This window comes from Heterocephalus glaber, unplaced genomic scaffold, assembly GCF_053883595.1.
Source record: "Heterocephalus glaber isolate CG9 unplaced genomic scaffold, H.glaber_assembly_v1.0 deba00001593, whole genome shotgun sequence".
In the NCBI taxonomy this organism is placed as follows: Eukaryota; Metazoa; Chordata; class Mammalia; order Rodentia; family Bathyergidae; genus Heterocephalus; species Heterocephalus glaber.
The window spans coordinates 10,562,303-10,587,238 of NW_028258368.1; the positions used below are offsets into that span (position 1 = coordinate 10,562,303).

Below are 24,936 nucleotides of genomic sequence, written 5' to 3' on the forward strand. Positions count from 1 at the left end.
TCATTGACTTATATCTGCACACTGCTGCCCACATTGTCTGTTGTGACAGCAGAAATATACCCGGAAGGAGGCCCTTCATTTTCATTTTTATTTTTCATTTCCAAAATTAGTATTATTGGTTTGTGTGTTTTTTTCTCTTATTTTTAATTTTTTTTCCTTTGCAAAAATTTCTTTGCAAATTTTTGTTTTCTCTTTTTTTTTCCGTCTTTCTTTTGTCTTTCCTGTTCCCTCTCTCTCACACTCACTCTCTTGTAGTCCCACATTGTTCTTTATCTCCCTTTTTGTTCCTGTTCTGGCTCTAATTTGGATTTCTTCTTTATCTTTTCTTCTCTTTTCCTTCTCTCACCCTTGTCCTCTGACCTCACTGCTAACCTTCCCCTATCCTTCTACCTATCTATCCCTCCCTCCCCAACTCCTTCCAACTCCCCATCCCAAAGGGTAAAGTTGCTGTATTGAAGAGTTTATTCACTATAAACATATGTCCTTGATTTTGATTTAATTCACACAGTTAAAGGTGTTAGATTAATAACTACCACAAAATGTCATTTTCCAAGATGTACTTGATGCTATGGTGTTGCTGATTGTATCACTTGGGCTAAGGTGTTGTTATTGATCTAGTCAGTGGTCCTTCCTGGTATAATGAAAATTAGATAGTCTCAGAGTCATTAGAGACTCAAAACCTAAAGATCAGATATATCTGGAAGACACCTCTAAGAAGCAATCATTCCATAAGGGTTCTAATTATAAGCAACAAAGATACCTACGATAAGCAATTTCAAACTATCAACCCAGGAGTTAAACCAAGGACAGTACCAAACACAAAAATGAGAACGCATTTAAGCAAGGCACAAACTCAGATTTCCACCCCACCAAGGATAAACTCTGGGGGAAACGAGGTGGAAAAGTTTGATAATCAACTACCTGGACACCCTGAGCTGATAGCACAGGAAGTAACAAAACAGATGAATGAGGTGCTAGAAAAGTTCAAAGCAGAAATAATCTCCCAGATAACTACAGAGATGGTGAGCAAAGTGAAAGACATGATTAGAGGCTCTAGAACACAAACAGATAAAAAAAAAATAGATAAGCTCAGAAACATGCTGGAAGCCATGAATGCCCAGCATAAGAAAGAAATGGAATCCATGAAACAGATTCAAACAGATATCCAGGATATTAAAAACCCCATTGAAAGTATGCACAGCAGATTAAGGGAATGTGAAGATAGAATATCAGAAATAGAAGACAGGATTGTGGTTAATGACCATGAAAACAGAGATTTCTTAAAAATAGTAAGAGACCACAAGAAATCAATCCAGCAGGAGCTAGATAATGCAAAGAAGAATAACATAAGACTGATAGGAGTACATGAAAAAACAGGAGAAAGTACAATTGACATTAAAAAAAAAACTGTTCATAGAAGTAATAGTGGAGGGCCAGGGATTTAGCTCAGTGGTTGTGCCACCTGCCTTGCAAGCGGGAAGCCCAGAGTTCGATCCCCGGTACCAAAAAAAAAAAAGAAGTAATAGTGGAAAACTTCCCAGACAGAGGTAGAGAATTGGACATACAGATAATGAGGCATACAGAACTCCAACTAGCCATGGTCAAAAAAAAGTCTACACCTAGACATATAATAGTCAAGATCCCAGAAACCCAACAGAAGAACAAAATCCTACAAGCAGTTAGAGAAAAGAAACAAATCACCTACAAAGGAAAGCCCATTAGAATCACAGCAGACTTCTCAACACAAACCCTCAAGTCAAGGAGTTCCTGGAGTGAAGTATTTCAAGCCCTAAAAGAAAATAACTTGCAACCTAAACTGTTGAATCTGGAAAAATTATCTTTCAAAATTGATGGGGAAATTACATACTTCCACAACAAAGAACACCTGAGAAATTTCATGAACACCAAACTAGCACTACAAGCAATTTTAAACAATATCCTAGAAAAAAACAATGAAGGTCACAACTCCATGAGGCCCAACAGAGGGAAGCCACCAGGCAAGGTAAGAAACTAAAGGGAAGGGGGAAAAATAAATTAAAAAGCCAACAAAAGTAAAACATCATGACAAGGATGAGTCAATATATATCAATTAAAACCATCAATGTTAATGGCCTCAATTCACCACTCAAAAGAAATAGACTGGCAGAATGGATTAAGAAGCAAAATCCAACAATATGCTGAATACAAGAAACACACCTAACTCAAAAAGAAATTCATAGACTTAAAGTAAAAGGATGAAAAACAGTTCTCCACACCACAGGGACCCAGAAAAAAGCAGGGGTAGCAATAGTACTTGCAGACAAAGTAAATTTCAAAAAAATACTAATTAAGAGAGACAAAGATGGTCACTACAACCTTGTGAAGGGAACAATACAAGAGGAAGAGATGACAATCCTAAATATATATGCACCAAATATGAATGCCCCCAACTATACAAAACAAATATTAATGGACATGAAAAACCAAATCAGCAGTAACACAGTTTTAGTGGGGGACCTCAATACCCCACTATCACAAATAGACAGATCATCTAGACAAAAAATTAACAATGAAATTCTAGAACTGAACCAAGCTATTGAATAAATGGACTTAATAGATGTTTACAGAGTGTTTCTCCCCACAAAATCAGAATATACATTCTTTTTAGCTGCACACGAGTCATTCTCCAGAATAGACCACATGCTAGCCCATAGGACATGTCTAAGTAAATGTAAAAGAACTGAAGTTACCCCCATATATTATCAGACCATAGTGCAATACAATTAGAGATCAATAACATAAGAAACCGCAAAACCCCCACAAACATATGGAAACTGAATAAGACCCTCCTGAACAACCAATGGGTCACAGAGGAAATTAAAGAAGAAATTAGCCAGTTTCTACAAGTAAATGATAATGCCAGTAAAACATACAGTAATCTATGGGACTCAATGAAAGCAATTCTATGAGGGAAATTCATAGCAGTGAATGCCCATATTAGGAAAACAGAGAAAACTCAGATAAATAACCTAATGCAGAACCTCAAGCTCCTAGATAAAGAAGAGCAAAACGAATACAAGAGAGGAAATTATAAACATCAGGGCAGAAATCAATGCAATGGAGACTAAGAGAATGATACAGAAAATCAATGAATCAAAGAGTTGGTTTTTTGAAAGAATAAATAAAATCGATAAAGTTTTAGCCAACCTTATCAAAAAAAGGAAAGCAAAGGCACAAATACATGCAATTAAGAATGAAAAAGGTGAAGTCACAACAGATCTAACAGAAATCCAGAAGACCATCAATACCTACTTTGAGAACCTGTACTCTAATAAAATGAAAAACACAGAAGAAATGGACAGATTCCTAGATACATATGAATTGCCAAAGTTAAATGAAGAAGATATAGAAATTCTAAACACCCCAATTACAATGAGTGAAATTGAAAATGTAATAAAAAATTTACCAACAAAGAAAACCCCAGGTGCGGATGGCTTCACTGCTGAATTTTACAAGACATTTAAAGAAGTACTAACGCCATTACTCTTTAAACTCATCAAGGAAATTGAAAGGGAAGCAATACTTCCAAATTCATTCCTGGAAGCAAGTGTTACTTTGATTCCAAAACCAGGGAAAGACCCACCCCAAAAAGAGAACTACAGACCAATCTCCCTAATGAACATAGATGCAAAAATCCTCAACAAGATACTGGCAAACAGAATACAGAGTGTCATCAGGAAGATCACACACCCTGAACAAGTTGGATTTATCACAGGGATACAAAGATGGTTCAAAGTTCATAAATCAATAAATGTAATACACTATATTAACAGAGTCAAGAACAAAAACCATATGATCATCTCAATAGATGCAGAAAAGGCATTTGACAAAATCCAACACCCATTCATGGTAAAAAAAAAAAAAAAAAAAAAACTATAGAAAATTGGAATACAAGGTCTTTATCTGAACTTGATTAAGGCTATCTATAAAAAACCATCAGCCAACATCATACTAAATGGTCAGAAACTGAAAACTTTCTTGCTAAAATCAGGAACAAGACAAGGATGCCCACTATCACCACTCCTTCAATATAGTTCTGGAAACATTAGCCACAGCAATTAGAAAAGAGAAAGAAATAAAAAGAATAAAGGTAGGAAAGGAAGAAGTTAAACTGTCATTATTTCCTGACAATATGATACTCTACATAGAAGACCCAAAAAGCTCCAGCAAAAGTCTTCTAGACTTAATTGACAAGATTCAGTAGAGTAGCTGGATACAAGGTCAACACTCGAAAAACAATAGCCATCTTGTACACAAATAACAGACTCACTGAGAGAGAAATTCGGGAAACAGTTCCTTTTACAATAGCATCCAAAAAAATGAAATATCTACAAATCAATCTAACAAAGGAACCAAAAGACCTCTCCACTGAAAACTATAGCACTCTGAAAAAACAGATTGATGAGGATATAAGAAAATGGAAAGATATCCCTTGTTCCTGGGTAGGAAGAACCAATATAGTGAAAATGGCCATACTTCCAAAACTACTATATAGATTTAATGCAATCTTGATTAAAATTTCAACAAAATACTTCACAGAACTAGAGAAAACAATCCAAAAATTCATTTGGAACCAGAAGAAGCCTAGAATAGCCAAAGCAATTCTAGGCAACCGAGACATGGCAGGGGATATCACAATCCCCAACTTGAAACTATACTACAAAGCTACTGTGATAAAAACAGCATGGTACTCTCAAAACAACAGACCTGAGGATCAGTGGAATAGATTAGAAGATGCAGAAACAACTCCAGACATACTCAGCTACCTCATCTTTGACAAAGGAGCCAACCACCATCATTGGAGGAAAGATAGCCTATTTAATAAATGGTGTTGGAAAAACTGGATTTCAACCTGCCAAAGATTAAAACTAGACCCATACCTATCACCATGCACTAAGATCAAAGTGAATTAAAGAACTAAATATTAAAACAGAAACACTAAACTTGCTGGAAGATAAGTTAGGTAGAACTCTTGAAAAAATTGGCATAGGAAAAGACTTTATGAACAAAACCTCAGTAGCATGGGAACTAGCACAAACAATCAACAACTGGGATCTTATCTTATTAAAAAGCTTCTGCACTGCAAGAGAAACCACCAACAGGGCTAAGAGACAACCTACAATGTGGGAAAAAAATTTTAGGAGCTGTACCTCAGACAAAGGACTACTATCTAGAATATATAAAGAACTGAAAAAAGTCAGACCCCCCAAATTCAAAGACTCAATTCAAAAATGGGCATCTGAAATGAACAGACATTTCTCAGAACAAGAAGTTAAAGCAGCAAATAAACATATGAAAAAATGTTCAACATCACTGGTCATTTGAGAAATACAAATGAAAACAACGCTGAGATTCCACCTCACCTCAGAAAGAATAGCTGCTATCAAGAAATCAACCAATAACAAATGCTGACAGGGGTATGGGGAGAAAGGAACCCTTCTCCATTGCTGATGGGAGTACAAGCTTGTGCAACCACTGTGGAAATCAGTATGGAGATACCTCAAAGAACTAGGACTAGAGGTCCCATTTGATCCAGCTATTTCCCTGCTGGGTGTCGTCCCCCAAAAATTAAAAGAATCATACCACAGAGATATATGTGCACCCATGTTTATAGCAGCATAGTTTGTAATAGCTAAAGCTTGGAAACAGCCCAAGTGCCCATCAACTGGAAACTGGATAAAGAAAATGGGGTTTTTTTTATAAAATGGAGTACTACTCAGCCATAATGAATGAGAAACTACAGATATTTATAGCTAAATGGATGCATGTTGAGCCCATACTCTTAAGTGAAATAAATAGGACACATGTGTAAATACTGAATAGTTTCTCTAGTATGAGAAACTGAAAATGTAAATAAGGGTTAAATAATTGAAAGGAATAATTGATAATTTGAAATAGGAAGAAAAGTCCAAAGGGGTAGGGGTGATGGGAGGGGAAGGAGAAAGGAAAGTAGGGAAAGGAAAAATTATGAGAAAATTTTAAAGAAATGGAAATGAAGTCTATATAAATAAGGAAGGGTGGAAGGAGTGAAGGGCACACAGGTAATGGGGAAAAAGTAAGAACCAAGATACATCATGCACAGGTACAAGCACCCAGTGACAAATGTAAATGTATTGTATACCTCAAATGTACCAATAAAAGAATTTAAGAATAAAAAAGAAAAATCACAGCAGACTTCTCAATGCAAACCCTCAAGGCAAGAAGAGCTTGGAGTGATGTATTGCAAGCCCTAAAGAAAAACAGTGTCCAACCCAGATTGATGTACCCCACAAAAATATCTTTAAAATTTGATAGAGAAATAAGATACTTTCACAACAAAGAGAACATTAGTAACTTCATGAATACCAAACAAGCACTCCGAAAGATTTTTGACAATGTCCTAGGAAAAGACAATGAGGATCATAACCCCAGGAAGCCCAGCAAAATAAATCCATCTGGCATGACAAGAAATTAAATGCAAAGGGGGAGAATCCAATAAAAAGAAAACGTCATGACAATGATAAGTCAATATGTATCAGTTATAACTATCAATGTTAATGGCCTCAATTCACCAATCAAAAGAAATGGAGTGGCAGAATGTGTCAAAAAGTAACATCCAAAAGTATGCTGCATATTAGAAACACACTTAATTCACAAAGAAACTCATAGACTGGAAGTTAAAGGGTGGAAAACAATACTCCATGTGACAGGACCCAGAAAAAAAGCAGGAGTAGCTATCCACTTTGCAGATCAAGTAGATTTCAAACCAACACTGATTAAGAGAGACAAAGAAGGACACTACATCCTTGTGAAGGGAACAATCCAACAGGAAGAGATGACAATCATAAATATCTATGCACCAAACACTTGTGTGCCCAACTACATAAAACAAATACTAACGGATATGAAAAATCAAATAAGCACTAATACAATAGTAGTGGGGAACCTCAATACCCCACTGTCACAAATAGATCAACTAGACAAAAAATAAACAACGAAATACTAGAATTCAATCAAACTCTTGAACAAATGATTTTAAGAGATATTTACAGAGTCTTCCACCCCACAAAATCAGAATACACATTCTTATTAGCTGCACACAGGTCATTCTCCAAAATAGACCACATACTCGCTCATAGAACATGTTTAAGTAAGTGCAAAGGAACTGAAGTTATTCCCTGTATATTATCAGACCATAGTGTGATGAAATTGGAGATCCATAGCAAAAGAAACTGAAAAAATTTCATAAACACGTGGAAATTGAACAGCACACTTCTGAATAACCAATGGGTCACAGAGGAAATTAAAGAAGAAATCAGACAGTTCCTTCAATTAAATGACAATGACAATACAATATATCAGAATCTATGGGACACAATGAAAGCAGTCTTACGAGGGAAATTCATAGCAGTGAATACGCATATTAGGAAAACAGAGCGAGCCCAATTAAACAACCTGATCCTGAACCTGAAGCTTCTAGAAAAAGAAGAGCAGGACAAACCCAAAGCTCAAACAAGGGAGGAAATTATAAAGATCAGAGGAGAAATCAATGCAATGGAGACTAAGAGGATGATACAAAAAAATCAATGAAGCCAAGACTTGGTTCTTCGAAAGAATCAACAAAATTGACAAACCCTTAGCCAACCTTATCAGAAAAAGAAAAGAAAAGGCCCAAATCCATACAATTAGGAATGAAAAGGGTAAAATTACAACAGACCCAGCAGAAATCCAGAGGATCATCAGTACCTACTTTGAGAACCTATATGCCAATAAGATGGAAAACACAGAAGAAATGAACAGATTCCTAGATATGTATATATTACCAAAGTTGAACAAAGATGACCTAAAAATTCTAAACAACTCAATATCAATCAATGAAATTGAAAACATAATTAAAAACTTAACAACTAAGAAAAGCCTGGGTCCTGATGGCTTCACTGCCAAATTATACAAGACATTTAGAGAGGAACTACTGCCACTACTGTTTAAACTCTTCAATAAAATTGAAAGGGAAGCAATACTCCCAAATTCATACCTGGAAGCAAGAATCACCTTGATCCTCAAAGCAGAGAAAGACCCAACCGAAAAAGAGAACTATAGGCCAATCTCACTAATGAACATAGATGCAAAAATCCTAAATAAGACACTGGCAAATAGAATCCAGAAGATCATCAAGAAGATCATACACCCTGACCAAGTGGAATTCATCCTAGGGATGCCGGGATGGTTCAACATTTGCAAATCAATAAAAGTAATACACTATGTCAATAGAGCCAAGGACAAAAACCATATGATCATCTCAATAGATGCAGAAAAAGCATTTGAAAACATCCAACATGCATTTATGATAAAAACCCCACAAAAATGGACTAGATGGTCTCTACCTCAATCTGATAAAAGCCATCTATGGAAAACCAACAGACAAAATCATGCTAAATGGTCAAAAACTGAAATCCTTCACACTAAAATCAGGAACAAGACAAGAATGTCCACTATCACCACTCCTGTTCAATATAGTTTTGGAAACATTAGCCATGGCAATTAGAGAAAAGAAATAAAAGGAATAAAGATAGGAAATGAAGAAGTCAAATTGTCATAATTTGCAGATGACATGATACTGTATATAGAAGACCCCAAGAACTCCACCAAAAGGGACTTAATAACCAAATTCAGTAAAGTAGCTGGATACAGGGTCAACACACAAAAATCAATAGCTTTCCTCTACATGAACAACAGACTGAGAGAGAAATAAGGTAAACAATTTCTTTCACAATAGCATCCAAGAAACTGAAATACCTAGTTTTCTCTGAAAACTATATCACTCTGAAAAGAGATATTAAAGATGATATCAGAAAGTGGAAAGACATCCCTTGCTCCTGGGTAGGAAGAATCAACATAGTGAAAATGGCCATACTTCTAAAACTGCTATATAGATTCAATGCAATCCCAATTGAAATTCCAGCAGCATACTTCACAGACCTGGAGAAAACAATCCAAAAATTCATTTGGAACAAAAAGAGACCTAGAATAGCAAAAGCAATTCTAGGCAACAGAGACATGGCAGGGGGTATCACAATCCCCAACTTGAAACTATACCCAAAGCTACTGTGATAAAAACAGCATGGTACTGGCAAAGAAACAGACCTGAGGACCAGTGGAACAGATTAGAAAATGCAGAAACAACTCCAGACACACTCAGCTACCTCATCTTTGACAAAGGATCCAAACACCCTCACTGGAGGAATGATAGCCTCTTTAATAAATGGTCCTGGAAAAATTGGGTTTCAACTTGCCAAAGATTAAAACTAGACCTATATCTCTCACCAAGCACTAAAGTAAAATCAAAATGGATTAAAGATCTAAATATTAAAACAGAAATGCTGAACCAGCTGGAACAGAGGTTAGGTAGAACTCTTGAAGGTGAACTCTTGGTGTAGGAAAAGATTTTATGAACAGAAGTTAGGTAGAACTCTTGAAGACATTGGTGTAGGCAAAAATTTTATGAACAAAACCTAAGCTGCCCGTGAACTAGCACAAACAATCAACAAGTGGGATCTCTTCTTACTAAAAAGCTTCTGCACAGCAAAAGAAACCACCAACAGACTGAAGACAATCCACAATCTGGGAAAAAATTTTCACCTGCTGTTCCTCAGACAAAGGTCTTCTATCTCAAATCTATAAAGAACTTTAAAAAATCAGACCTCCCAAATTTAAAGACCCAATACAAAAATGGGCATCTGAAATGAACAGACATTTCTCAAAGAAGTAGAAATAGCAAATAAACATATGAAAAAATGTTCAACATCACTGGTCATTTGAGAAATACAAATGAAAACAACGCTGAGATTCCACCTCACCTCAGAAAGAATAGCTGCTATCATGAAATCAACCAATAACAAATGCTGACGGGGCTGTGGGGAAAGAGGAACCCTGCTCCACTGCTGCTGGGAGTGTAGACTGGTGCAAGCACTGTGGAAATCAGTATGGAGATACCTCAAAGAACAAGGACTGGAAGTCCCATTTGACCCAGCTATTCCACTGCTGGGGATCTTCCCCAAAGAATTAAAAGAATCATACCACAGTGATATATGTACACCCATGTTTATAGCAGCATAATTTGTAATAGTTAAAACTTGGAAACAGCCCAAATGCCCATTAACTAGAGACTGGAAAAATTAAATGTGGGGTTTTTTTTTACATGGAGTACTACTAAGCCATAAAAATGAGGAATTAGAGACATAGCTAAATGGATGCACATTGAGGTGATACTCTTAAGTGAAATAAATGGGACACACGTGTAAATACCAAATAGTTTCTCTAGTTTGGAAACCTGAAAGAATAAATAAGGATTAAAAGGTATAATAGATAATGTGAAATAGGAAGAAAAGGGGCAAAGAGGAAGGGGAAGTGGGAGGGGTAGGGGAAAGGAAAGAAGGGAATGGAATTAATATGAGAAAATGAAAAAAGGGAAACAAAGCCTTTGCAAATAGGGAGGGATGGAGGGGTTGCATGGAGGGTAGGGGAATGGGGAAAAAATAAGAACCAAGAGAGATTATGTAAAGGTGCAAATTTCCAATGATGAACGTCATTATAATGTATACCTAAAATGTACCAATAAAATTAATTTTTTAAAAAAACAAAGACTTTTATAGGTGTGTGTGTGGGTGTGTGGTACATCACTCCCCAGGGTATGCTACTACTGAACTACATCCCTTGCACTTTTTATTTTTTATTTTGAAACAAGATCTTCCTAAGTTGTCCAATTTATGCTCAAACTTGCAATCTTCCTGTCTTAGCCTCCTGAGTAGCTGAGATTACAAATATGAACCACCGTATTTGGCACAAAGACTTTAAAGCAGATTCTCTGCATTACCTCTGTAAGTGGCCACAATATCAGCAACTGCTCATCAAGCCACAAGATGGATATGTGCTCCACGTTCTATGGTACACAGTTCCCATAAAGGGTTTTCTAGTTAGAGACTGTGGTTCTAAACCCCAGCATTAATAGTGATTCCAGCTTTTACATTTAGAAAATTGGAAGTTTTGGAGTACCTAAGTATCAGGACTCTTTCCAGCCGTGCTTCCTGTGTCTATCAACAGGTTCCAGATAACAGGCCCTAACACTGGTCTAACAGACCTAACAGATTGCTCACAGTGACCTGGCTGTCACAGCAGTGGTAATGGTCCCTGGTTTCTCCTGGTCCTCCTGTGTGGGTTGCCTGTGCCCTGAACCATAAAGAATAAACCCACTGTCACACATGGTGACCAGACCAGGGAACATGAACTTGTCACACGCAAATAACCCAGATGACCAGTTACCAACACTGCCAGAGAAGAAGGCCAGTGGTGGGTCATCTCGTCTTCTGAGTTGTTAGGATGCAGATAAATGAGACATTGCTTCAACATTATAAGGACATCCACACAGTATTCACTAACTAACACTCTGCAAAAGTCAGCTTCCTAGACAAACACAGCTATAACCAAAGCTAATTAACTGTAGGGACACTGAGAATAATTTAGACATGAAAATGCCTTTCTTTCTGTGGATCCCTTTGTGATTAAAAGGGGAGGAGGAAGGAAGAAGGAAAAAAGAAAAAAAACACCTCAAGACTCCAAGGAAAGTGAGACACAGCTTATTGTCCCTGTCCTCCCCTGGCTTCCCATGCACTTCTGAAGTGACAGCTTACAAGTTACCCAGTCCTGTATAAGCCAAAGAGAAACTGGGCTTGGAACCACAAAGAGATTGTTAGAGGGACCCCTGTGCACTGTGGAGGACTCACCTGTGTCTCCTTCTGCAGCCTTTCAGACAGAAGGAAAACTCTACCTGATCCTCGACTTCCTGCGTGGTGGGGACCTTTTCACCAGGTTGTCCAAAGAGGTGAGCCACTTGCCACCACTGTGGGATTCTGCCTGCAGTTCTGGAGTTGGGGAACCTGAGGGGAAATGGCCTGTGAAGGTGAGTGCATGGTGTGTGGATGTGTGGGTGTGTGCTGTGTGATGTGGTGTGGACAATTGTATCGTGTGGGGGATGTGTGGAATGTATGTGGGGTGTGTGGTATAGTATGTGTAGTATGGTGTACATGTGTGGTTTATGTATGTTGTATGTACATGTGGTATCTGAGTGTGAAGTGGTGTGTGAGATGTGTGATTTGTGGTGTGGAGTGTATGTTATATGTGTGTTGTGTGGGATGTGTGTAGTATGTAGTGTGTGCGTGTGGTGTGTAGTGTGTATTGCATGTAGGATTGTGTGGTGCGCATGGTGTGGGATGTATGTGATATGTATGGGGTGGGGGGGTGCGATGTGTGTGGCATTTGGTGTGTGTGTGTGCACAGTGCATGTGTGTTAGTGTCCAAGCACACACACAGCTTCAGAAACCGGCAGCCTGCTGGCCCAGCCTGAGCTCTGTCAGCTCTTTCAAAGCCTGGAGTGACCTTGACCTCCTGCAACTCAGCTGGGGACTTCCCAGGGTGTCAACTGGGTTCCCCAGAGAGGCTCAGGGGCCCTCATGGTTTGAGGAGTGCTGGGTGCCATGGGATGGAGAAGGCCAGAGCTCCATTCACACCAGGCTTTCACTCGAGTGATTCTGTGTGAGGCCATTTTATACACCGCAAAGAAGCGGGAAGGCAGCAACATGCTCATTTAGCATGGGGAACTGGTGTCTTGTGCTCCAGATGCCCTTCTGTTGTGGTGGTTTTAGCTCCCTGTTACCATGGGTGTCAGCTTCCCTCTCCCTCTCTCACCTTCCCCATGTTTCAGCAGGAACCCTCTGCCTGACATAAACCCAAACGGGACAGTAGATGAAGGCAGGGGTCCCCAGGTCTAAGGGCTGCTCTCTCTCTACCATCAGGTGTCCCTGGGGCCATGGCACACTGTACACGTGGGGCAGCTTATTTAGGGGACAACAGTGGGTGAGAGAAATCTATTTCATGTTCTGGACAAAGTTCTTGGGTGCAGGGACCCATCCAGTGATAGGCGCCTGCCACTTTCTCATGCAGTATCCATCAATTTGCTCTCTGCCCATCTCTTCTATAGGAAACCAGCCTCTGGGGTCTGCTTTCAACCAACCTATAGTCAGGCTTCTTAGCCAAAGGCAAGAATAATTAGCAAAAGGCCCTGTCAGTCCTCACAGTGGAGACATGTTAGACTCTTTACTGTAGAACAGAGGTTGTCTCACATGGGCAAGCAGGTTCTTGGAGTGTGGAAATGTGAAAAGCACTTCCCCTGCATTCTCTTGGTCAACAGCACCATAGGCAGCATCCTGCCACGTGCAGGGTACCGTAACCGCCTTCAAGGGACCCATATCTATGGTAAATTGCTTGTCTTTCTCCTTGGGGACCACACTGAGACTTGGGCAAGTAGAAAAATTCAGTGGTCCTCTGAGTAATGTACTGCACACAGGACCTGTGGTGTCAGCACAAAAGTGTACAGAGTCCACGGAGGGAGAATCTGACAGCAGGCAACTTTGACTGTCAGCAAGCCCACTGGACAAACTGGCCAGTTTAGAGAAAAAAACAGCCAGGCAGGAAAGGGGCTTTTAACCCATGGGAAATGGAACAGGGATTCCAGAATCCAAGGAAGGATTTGAGTCGCTGTCCAGGACCTTGCAGGCCCAACTGGAAGTGTCCTTTCAGTGACAGCCTGGTCTCTGCCAAGCACGTAGCTGTCCCAGCCACTTGAGAGCCTCTGCCCCTGACACCTATGAGCCCCTCTCCAGCAAGCCTCCCTGGCTAGAAGCACCACCTGTGTGCTGCCTTCGGTAGAACTAATCCCTTCAGGCAGGCAGTGGTTTACTAGGGTTACTTTGCGTCAACCCGAGGGAGAGAGGTGAGATTTGAGATCTGCATTCTATACTGCTTTTCCATCCTTCACAGTGTGACTTAGTTATTTGCACTGAGATGTGATGAATTTGCATCAAAAGCACTCATATTAGAATAGAAACCCAGAAACACACTCCAGAGCTTCATGATTCAGGGGGGCAAGGAGGACAGATTGGTAAAGAGGGAGCCTTGACTGAGGATTCTGAGACTGCTTCTCACTGACCTTGAAACTGTGAAGAGAACTCACCTTTCCAAAAGAGAAGCCAGAACAGCCTTGTTCCAGGCCCAGGACTTGTATCATGTGTGCCTTCCTGGGCTGAGTCCTGGGGTCCTTGCAGGGTTCCTTAGAACAAACATCTGGGAGATGAGCTAACCAGCAGGTCCCTCTCTCCCCTGTAGGTTATGTTCACCGAGGAGGATGTCAAGTTCTACTTGGCAGAGCTGGCTCTGGCTCTGGACCACCTGCATGGCCTGGGGATCATCTACCGGGACCTGAAGCCCGAGAAGTAAGTGAGGAGAAAGTGGGAGAGCCCCATCACCCCATCACCTGGCTGTGGATATTCTATCCACATTAGTGGCCACTGCCCAGTATTTATTTCCTAAGTAAATATTTCAGACAGTGGGCTGGAGACAGACTCATGTTAGAATTCCAGTAGGGAGAGATGCCACATTCCCACCCTGGAAAGGTGCCCAGTTGTATTGCAGCTCTTCCCCACGGCTGTTCACACCCAATCCTCATTAAGCCCCAAAAGTGGCAAGGCCCAGGTTCACATGGCTGGCATGTGGGTGCCCAGTAGGTTGGAGGGGAGCCCGTGGCTCTGGTTCCATGTTCCCACTCCCTCTCAAGTAGGTCACCTCTGCCATTAGGGAGCACCCCAAACAAGACATTGGTCTGTGCTTCTCTCCCTCTTATCTCCTGGCTCCAGATTTAGGGAGCTTTTGAGCTACTTCAACAAACCTAAGGAATATGGTCCATTTTGCCTCCTCTTGGTGGACTTTTTGATCCATTTATAGGTGACAAGTCACCCCAGAGATAGTGGCCTCAGAATCCCCAGGCCAAGATCCCACCAAAACCATAATCTCTCATCTATTAATTCTAGGATAGTCTGTTAATCTAGTCTAAATTAAAGTATTAACATCCCTCCAAAAATAACAGTGCTCTCACTTTAGAGTTTTTTGTTATGTGTGCTTTGTGGACTGATGTACTGCGATGGGCCCACTTAGAAGAGAAGATGAGGTACACTACGTCCCAGAGGTGAAGTCACTGATTTCTCACGTGCTACTCACTACCTGTGAGGCTGAGCTGTGCCGCCTGGAGACCACAGCTCACACCTGCCCAGATAAGATGCCTCCTGGTACAGCCAGCCAGCATGGGCACACCAGGACAGCCCACTTTGTGCCTTAACTGCAAGGGATCACAGGGTCAGGGCAGATGCCGGCCCCTGCTCCTCATCCCTCCTGCCACCTACACTGTGCTGAGATAAAGATAAAGACAAATGTCTCTCTGAGGCCAGCTGGTTAGATGTGGCTGTCATTTATAGGAAACATCTAGGTTTGCCAGATGACAGCACATCAGTGAAGCATATCTGCCCATATGCATGACACATGGCACCAGCTCTGGCATTGCTACCAGTCAGCAGAATGTCTCTGACTGCACCTGTGTGTACATTTGCAGACAACCATAAAAGGCCTTGTGCTGAGTGCCCCAGAGAGCAGTAGCTTACAAGCTGCAGCTGTCTCCCTCAAGGAGCAGGGACCCGAAGCCAAACTGCCTTTCAAAGGGGATTTGGCTATGTGTGAAGGTCATTTCAGCGGTCAGAGTCATGTGAATTGTCCTCCAGCTCAAGAGTCTCAGGGTGAAGTCCTGCACTGACTGCCGATCCTCCTTCCCCCAGACCTAGTAGTTATCCTGCAGCCTATCGTGAGCACAGAGCCCTCTCACACCCTGTACCTGTTAAGCAAGGAGCACTGGTCCTTGCTTTTTCTTAAAGAACAGAGTGAACCTTGCATCTAAAAATAGTAATATTTAATTGCAGGGTGAAGAGAAAGGTTTTGTTGTTCAATTAGAGTCATTAGGGAACAAATCTTGAAAGTTGCTTGATTTCTGGCCAGAGACTGGGTATAACCAAAAAGCGAAGATAAAACATTTGCTTCTTTAATTATAACTTGTCATCTTAGTTAATATTCTATAGCCTTTTCCTTCTTCACATTTCCATAAAATAGTATATGTGCTTTAACCCCATGGCAGGTTTTTACAATTGTGTTAATATACAGATAACATTTGCCACTTTAACCTTGGTTAACTAAACAGTGCAGTGGTGCTGAGCACATTTGCAGAGCAGTGCAGCCATCACCACCGTCCTGCTCAGAGCCCTTTTCATTCTGCAGAACTGAAACTCTCTTCCTGTTAAACTCCATCCCCACATCCCCCTCCCCTACCCCCTCCAAGACCTCATTCTACTTTTGTCTCAGTGAACTTGATGACTCAAGGGGGCTCAGGTGAATGGAAACCAACAGGATTTCTCTTTCTGTGGCTGGATGACTTCCCTCAGTATAGCATCCTTAAGGTCATCCAGGCTGTAGTCTATGAGGGCTGGGCTTCCTTCTTTATCAGATTTTTTTAAAAAACAATAACCATATATCATTCCTCACAACTGTGCTTTTATTTTCTCTCCATCCCACTTTTTTATCTCTTTAGGGCTGGGCTGGTACCTCCCAGGATCTCACTGGAGATTTAATGACAGCCCAAAAAATAGACGGGGAAGGTAGGAACCCTGGGGTCTGGAGATGTTACAACCCCAGCCCCCTCCTGCAGCCCAGAGAAGGGCTGATGGAGGTACCCCTGCCCCTCACCCTTACAGACCCACCTCTGTTCTCTAACGAGGAGTCACGCTATCAGGCATGATCACTGGGAAAAGCAAAGCCAGCTTTCCACTCGTGATGTGACAAGGCTGAGCAGGAACAAGACCAGTACCCTAGGGGATCATTTCACTGGGAGCAGGTCTCGTCACAAGGTGAAGCCAGAGGAACCCCAGAGCTCCTCCTTGCTGAAGCCCAAGTTTAGGCACATATCCAGCCAGAGGCCAGGGGTGGTCCTAAGATCTGAGGCTGGGTTCAGGGAGGAGCTAAGAGAGAAGGAGGTCTCTGGGCATGGAGAACCTCCCCAGTAATCCATGGGGCCAGGGCAATTGTGGGGCCTCCTCTTTTATTTTTCCTTAAATTCTTTTATTGGTACATTTTAGGTGTACTGTACAGTTACATTCATCATTGGGAGCTTGTACCTGTACATGATGTATCTTGGTTCTTATTTTTTCCCCATTCCCCTGCCCTCCCTTTGACTCCTCCACCCCTCCTTATTTACAAAGATTTTGTTTCCATTTTTTCCTTTTCTCATATTTTTCCTCTCCCTTCTTTCTTTTTCCCTACCCTTCACACTTCCCCTACTCCTTTGGTAGGGGGTCCTCTTTGGACCTTTTCTTCCTATTTCACATTATTAATTATTCATTTTGATCTTTATTTACACTTTCAGTTTCTCACACCAGAGAAACTATTCGGTATTTACATATGTGTGTCCTATTTATTTCACTTAAGAGTATGGCATCAATGTGCATCCATTTAGCTACAAATGTCTCTAGTCTCTCCATCTTTATGGTTGATTAGTACTCCATTTTACTAAAAAACCCACATCTTCTTTATCCAGTCTCCAGTTGATGGGCACTTGGGCTGTTTCCAAGCTTATTGGCTCGGGATTTAGCTCAGTGGTTCCGCCACCTGTCTCACAGGCACAAGGTCCCAAATTTGATCCCTGGTACCAAAAAAAAAAAAAAGTCTATTCAGGTCTTATGTCTATGGCCATAGCATCCTGAATGTGCCAGTCTCGTCTGGGGCCTCCTCTTATTCCTGCAGAATAGGCTGGAGGGTCCCAGCCCTTTTATGGAGACTGAGAAAGGTATCAAACCTGCAGCACTCAGGCTCAAGAACAAGATGCTTTGACTACTCTCCTGGACTGGGAGAGGCCATGAGACAGGGAAGTGTCTATCTGAGAACCGCTCTTCACACCCAATAGGCTCCATGGTGCTAAGCACAGGATGCTCAAGCTGCCCAGGACCCGACTCTAAGTGCCATACATGGGGCAGGCAGGGCTGGACTCTCTTAAGCCTGTGTTTTCTGTCCCTCTCTTTCAGCATCCTGCTGGATGAAGAAGGGCACATCAAGATCACAGGTTTGTAAGAGACAATAGTCTCCCTCGGTGACTTCATCTCAGTCCTCATAAGTTGAAGACTACTTCACAGCCACAGCTCTTTGTCCCACAAGCATTTGCCAACCATTTGTTCACCTCTGATGTGGCTGAATTTTCAAGGACATGGGCTAGCTGTGCTGTGTGTCCTCATAGAATGGGAGCATTTAGACTCACCCCACCCCCATGCCCTGTCTAAGCCCCTCTCAGGGTCTGTGCTGGGCATCACTGAGGGTGACCCTGAGCCAGTGGTGACCCCCAGGTAGATGTCAGGGTCTCTCTGTAGTGCGTCACCCTGTGCAGCACTGCTACAGTCTTGTGACTTTTATCACATCCCTGGCCATGACCAGCCTGTGTGGAAGCCACTTACCTGGTCTCCCTTTTGCATCCAAACCATGTAGCTGCCAGCAAATTTAGCCAAACTGAAAACATCATCTTATGGTACAATGCCCCATTGGCATTAGCTTCCTATGGTTGCTCTAGCAAATCGAAATTTAGTATACTAAAGCAACACAAATAATTTATCATCTCACAGTTTCAGAGGCCACAAGTCTCACAGGAGTGAGTGTAAGATGTCAGCAGGCCAACTTCCCTCCAAAGCCTTGGGGAGAACCCCTTCCTTGCTTCCCCAGCTGTTACAGGCTGCCCCATCACGTGGCACGGACCTGTCCTCCACCCTCAACACCAGCAAAGCACCATTTTCCAATTACTGTCCTTGAATTCTGTCTTCTCCTTCACACAAAGACCCTTGCAATGATGTTGGGCCCACCCAGATAACCCAGGACAATCTCCCACCTCAGATCCTTAACCACACCAGCAAGTCCCTTGTGCCCTGTAAGATCACCTGTTCTCACTTTCTGGGAGTAGGAGGTGGCTATCTCTGGGCTCCGCATTCTGCCCTCTCACTCCAGTCTTGGTCTCTTCTTCACAGTTAGCAAGGCTCCCCGGTCCCCTGAACCTTGCCAGCTATGAACCTCCCACCCGAGCCACCCATCCTTCCTTCTGCCTTCCTCCTGTGTTATCAGAGCAGCACCATGTGCCTCAACCCTGCATCCCCAACCTTCAGTTTGGATCCAAGGCCCCTTCATGCTTTTATATGGACAAGGATCTCTGGGGACTTCATGTCAGCTACCAATAAGCTTCTTGGTATTGTTTCAAGGCCCACCAAAACTTACAGACTTACAGACAACTACCCCACTTGGTGGATTTTGTCCTCAGGAAGTGGCCACACTGCATGCTCACTCAGGCCTGGTGGCCACCCTCAGTAAGGCTCTGCTGCCCCTGATTGAGAGGGAGGGAGGGATGAAGGGTTCTATGGTCAGTTGACAACATTGACAGGAGTAACAGGGTCTGCCTAGGCACAGCCTGAGTCCGAGGCGGTACCTTGTGTTTTGCTTACATTTAGATTTTGGCCTGAGCAAGGAAGCCATCGATCATGACAAGAGAGCCTACTCATTCTGCGGGACCATAGAATACATGGCGCCTGAGGTGGTGAATCGGCGTGGACATACACAGAGTGCCGACTGGTGGTCCTTTGGAGTGCTGATGGTAATGGCTTGTCCTTGGTGGCCTCCTGTGCAGGGGTAGCTGTCCCCAGGTGGACTTTCCCACTCAAATTGGTCCAGAAGCCCTGGAGCCTTCCGGGGGGGGAAGCCTACCGTGGTCTCTGGCATGAGAAAGAGACAGTGAGTTTCAGAGCATGCCCTGGCAGCATCCTCCTCTGCCCATCCCAGCCTCCCCATCACAAAGTGGAAGTGGGATTTAAATAAGAATGTAAATGCATTAAAGGTCAAACCTTTATACTAACACTCTTACAGATTTAGCAAGGATTTCTAAGGGATGCAGTGATTTCCACACGAAAGATACTTTTATTTCAAACATAAAATCCTTTAACTTAGTCATAAAATTTAGCATGAGCTAAAGTATACATTGAATTAAACATTTTTACATCTACCTTTAGAAAGGAATATACTTCTCAGACAGAGCCTCTAATCAAATGCTGTTGAGACCAGGAACTCCACCAACACAGTCTCTGTCCCTACATGTGCTCATAGTAATGACCCCACCCCTCCTCCCTGAGCAGGGCAGTGCCTCATGACCCAGCATGGCCTCTCTGTGGGCCTGACTCTCTGCCACTCTGGAATGGGACATGAATGGTAGCCAATCATGGAATGCTGTACATTTCCTAAGGAGGAAACAAGGTAGGAAAGCTTTATTAAGTGTGATGACAGTCACCCAACCAGCACCAGGTTTGGCCATGTGCATCCAAACCCAGATGCCTCCACCCACCTGCCATCTCTCTTCCACTATCACCACAGGACTCCAATCAGATGTGTCCCTTGGGAAGCCCATGCTGGTGTTTGAGGTCCTAGGGACCCACCTCGAGGTCACCAATTCCCCTAGATCCTGGTCCTACCTAGGGCTCAGAAATCCTGGCTCTGGTGACACAGACTGCTAACTTCTTCCTGGGGCACAGTGTCCATCAGACAAGCTGGGGAGATGACTCAGCTCACAGTAAGAGATGCACACACTACATTAGAGGCTGCTCCTGCCCACAGAACCAGCACATCTTACCCCTGCTGGCGACTATGAGGGAAGTTAAGTCTTAATGAGAACCAGCTCGGTCAAGTGGAGTCACAACAGAGTTCTTTGGCTGAATGGTTAATATACACAAAGTGCAGAGTGACTTCATAAAAGCTCAGTAAATGTTAGCCAGGAGGGTGGTGATGTTTGTTGTTTATGATTATTCAGGCCTGTAATGGAAAGAGCTAAAATACAATTCATCTTGTTCCTGAAGACCACAGGTGTCTCTAAGGCTTTCCTTTTGCTTTTATCTGATCAAAAGTGTCTTTCTTTAGATATGTTAATGAAACAATTAGTTATCTCTGCTCTCTTCAAGGTGATTTTGGTAGATAGCTCTGCTCACATCCTAATAGTTTCTTTTGAGTCCCTGATAACAGTAATTGGGAGGTGGGGGTGATGCACCTCCCTGAGGTCCCCCAGCCCTCCTGAGACCCAAGTTCTCCTAGAATGCAAGGCCACCATGCTGTAAGTCCAGGTTCCTTCAAGGACTCCTGGCTTCCTCTGGTCTCTGGACCCTGTCCTTGCATGTCCTTTACTAGGTGATTGCTGGGTGATCTTCTGTCCTCAAAGAAGTTAATGGAGCAAGTAAATCTGAGCTTGTGAGTCGTCTACCTAGCCAGTGCTTCAGATAAACCTTTACCTAAGGAATGGAAGCCATGAAATGCTGTGCCTCATCTCCAGGCTACCTGGAAACTCAGAGAGCAAGAAGTGGCCTGAACCTAATGAGGCTGTGTCAACAGAAAAAACGACAGACATAGGCACAGCCAGCTAGACTAGTCTGACTTCCAGAGACCCTGGACGTTCCTCTGATCTGTTTCTTCTGTAGGAACAAGTGGCCATGAGATCTATCCCATAATATACGGTACCTTTCAACACCTTTCTGATTAAAATTATTGGAAATCAGGGAGGCATGTGGCAGTGCTCAGGGAGGACAGCACGGTTGCAAAAGGGAAGGTGAGGAGCCCCCAAGGTGGGAGCAAGACCGACTGTGAGTTGGCTCCAGCATGGCACCCTTGCGTGCTGTTTCTCCATGTAGCCATCTCTGGGGACTTTCTTGGCTTCCCCCTTTGGTTCTGTGGCTCCGTCTTCGCATGTTGGCACTTCTGGTGTGTGGCTGCTCCACATCACCCACCTTCCACAGTGAGCAGTGTCTGCAAACCTCCCAGTGCTCAAGTGCCACATCACCAGCACACCCAGGCTTCCCCAAGGGACAGAGTGAAAGTACAGGCACCGCCCAGACCACATGCCCCTCGGCCTTCAGAGCTTGAGAAGCTGACACTGGGGTGGCTCCTGCCCCCAAAGGCACCCTCACTGAGGCAGCTGGTGGCATCATGGCATCCCCAAGATGGTCACCTGAGTTCCCTACAAACGTAGGACCCTCCTTACAAAATTGCTCAGTGTTTGGCAGAATCATCCTGTTATTTCAGCCAAAACGATTTGACTCGGTATTCTGTGACAGCTAGGAAGGACAACCACATTGGTTCCAGAACTGCCATTTGCCCATGAGCATGAGATGGGCATGAATGTTACAGTCTACATAGCACTTGAGAATTTATAGACATCGCCACATTTGATCTGTGATCAAGTTGATCATTTGATCTTGATCCTCACAAAAGATCTCCAAGTGAGCCAGAGATGGTGTTCTGCCCATACACAGATATGCAAACCAGGGCTCAGAGCATTGATGAGCTTCCAGACAACACCTGTGCTGACCTGCATCCATGCGGTGTCCAGCCACCTCATCCTTCTGGCCTGAGTGATAACTTGCTCCCAGCAGACAGCTGGACCATGTCAGCCTCAGGCTCTCAACGATTCCCTGGGCGACATCAGAAACTCCTTCCAAGTTCTCCTTTGCAACTAAGAGATGGGCCTGTGTGACATTTAGTGTCCTGCCTTACCCGAGCCTGGGGAAGGGATTACTTTAGAAGTCAGTGTGTCTGTGAGGTGCCACTTTGGGCTTTCATCAGAATTTGGAGGCCCACATAGGCAGCACCTGAGGGAATTGCCCTGGTCTGGGCTTGAGAGAGTATGAGCTATGCACCTTGAAATGCCCATGGAGGTGGGCACTGTCCTCATGACCCCACAGACCAGGGATAGGCCCCACAGTGAAAGGCAGAGCCTGGGACAACTACTGAGGTCTGAGCCCCCAGTACTTGCTGAGGTGGCCCAGCACAGTTTACCTGGCGCCTGAGGTGCCACTGTCCAGGACCACAGAGGATCTAAGACAGTGGTGGTGAGCCTATGGCACGTGTGCCACAGTGGGCTGTTTGTTATCACTGAAAGTTCTAAAAGGTTCGCCATCGCTGATCTAAAGCAATCTCACAGACCAGAGGCAGCCAGTTTCCAAGTCTTCAAAGGTCTACAAGCCTTCACCTAAACACCTTCCTGAAGATTGACTTCAGGCCAGTACAGAGTGAACCAGGACTCACCGTCACTGTAGAAACAGCTGCCATTTGGTCAGGTTCTTTTCCATTTCTAAGCTTTGAACTTTAGTCAGTTTTGCTTAAAGACAGTGATTTTCCACCACAGCAGAGAGGTTCTGCAGAGCTTTGTGGTGGACACCTGTGACTATCAGGGCAAGTATTTCTACCTGGGCACTCAGGCCCATCTATATACTCACACATGCAAGTCTGCCCACTGGATACTGCCCCACCACACCCCATTTCACAGAGGCAACTCTGCCACCACCTGCAGCCATCTATGATACAGTTTGGTTTATCCTTATGTTTTCAGATTAAATTACTATATTGTTGTTGCTTTCTTCTTAAAAATGTTGACCCACCAAATGAATTTACATCCTAGGCTCTCAAGGACCACAGAGAATCTTCTCTTTCAGCTGTCCTCAGCCCTCTCTGGGCCACTTGGGTGGGTCATGCCTGACCCCCATGGCTGGCCGTTGCCTGGGGGTTCATCAGACGTCCCTTAAGGCAACACTTCACCCTAACCCTATCAAAGTTCGAGCCTGAAAAGTTCTTTGTTGTCGGACATCCTGTACATCATAGGATGTTTATCAGCCTTCCTGACCTTGCCATCCCAGACTGGATGCATGTATCACCAACACCTCCTGCCATGAAAATCAAAACTGTCTCACATTTGGGAAATGCCCCCTGGAATCTGAGACATTCCACTTGAGATATATCAAATTATTCCTTATCCTAGTAACATCATAGCTATTCCAGTGAAGCTAGGCCTGTGTCTGGTCAAAGTCCCTCTGTAGGTTTCCACAGCCTGACTTTGGTGCTGATTTGTGCATGCATCACTTGGAGTGTTCCCCTAAAGCATGCGTGCTCCAGGGTAGAGCCCCAGAGTGAACCATGACTTTAACCAGTGTTTCCTGGAAGCCTTTGTTATCCAACACCAGAGCAAAAGTCTCATCACAGGTGATGTCCCAGGAAGCTCATCCATTGTACCCTGAGTTAATGAGATACTTTCAGACTAAAATGTTCTCCAGAAGCTCCATTCAGAACAATGGTACAGAAATGATCCCCTTTCTGTGGGGGCCCTCAAGGGGCCTGGAAATGAAGCCAAAGTGCCAAGACTTGTGCAAGCGGCAAAAATAACTTGTCATTATCACCTTCTTCACATCATGTTCATCATAGAGAATATTTACTAAGTGCCCACTTGGGGCTGTGTCCTAAGGATTCATAGAAGGTGGTGTCCTCCCATGTGGCCTAGTTACAGAGGAAAGAACCATGTGGGCAGAGGAAGGGGAGGGGGAGGGAACGCAAAAAACAGGGACCCTGAGCATGAGAGGATCGTAGTAGTCAGCACATATGAGGCAGACTAGTCCAGCAGTAACCAGCAGCTGATGACATGCAGGTGTCAGGATATGGGCAGCTTCCAGCAGCAAGGGTTAAACGGCAAGTGTGGAGGGGCAGCCCTCTTGTTCCATGTAGCCATGGGCTCTTCCTTGGAAGTGGGATTTTATGAATTCTCTTAGTAGACTGCAGGAAAGCCAGAATGAGAGTGAAAGAAGAAAAGAACCAAAAGAGGAAGAAATTTCCCTTTCCTAATATGACCCTATTTTAAGAGAGATTATAATTTATATAATCAGCTTTAAAATATTTGTCCTGTTTTATCAGATAAATAGCTCATCTGCAAGTAGGTGCATTCTAGCCTTTCAACTTAATTACTTTTGTCTATTTTTAAATTCTCATCTGGACTTTCTTGTTTTTTTACTTATCCATTCATTATTGCCTGAGGCCGGAAGCTCTGTGTGGACAGCAGGTTTCATAAGATGGAAAGGGGTTCAAACTCCTGAACTGGCAGGAACCTATTTT

At 43.1% G+C, this 24,936-nt stretch overlaps 1 protein-coding gene across 7 annotated transcripts in view; it reads left to right on the forward strand.

Moving 5' to 3' along the window:
* Rps6ka2 (ribosomal protein S6 kinase A2) overlaps positions 1-24,936 on the forward strand; it is a 388,980-nt gene that overhangs the window by 307,681 nt on the left and 56,363 nt on the right. For all 7 annotated transcript variants that reach the window (XR_015444055.1, XM_013076709.3, XM_021238007.2 and 4 more), the window contains 4 exons: positions 11,817-11,896; positions 14,236-14,342; positions 18,021-18,058; positions 19,479-19,621. Coding sequence is in view for 6 of the 7 variants with exons in the window: in XM_013076709.3 (XP_012932163.1) it covers positions 11,817-11,896; positions 14,236-14,342; positions 18,021-18,058; positions 19,479-19,621 (368 nt within the window). In the remaining variant the exon portion in view is untranslated. The remainder of the gene's footprint in view (positions 1-11,816; positions 11,897-14,235; positions 14,343-18,020; positions 18,059-19,478; positions 19,622-24,936) is intronic.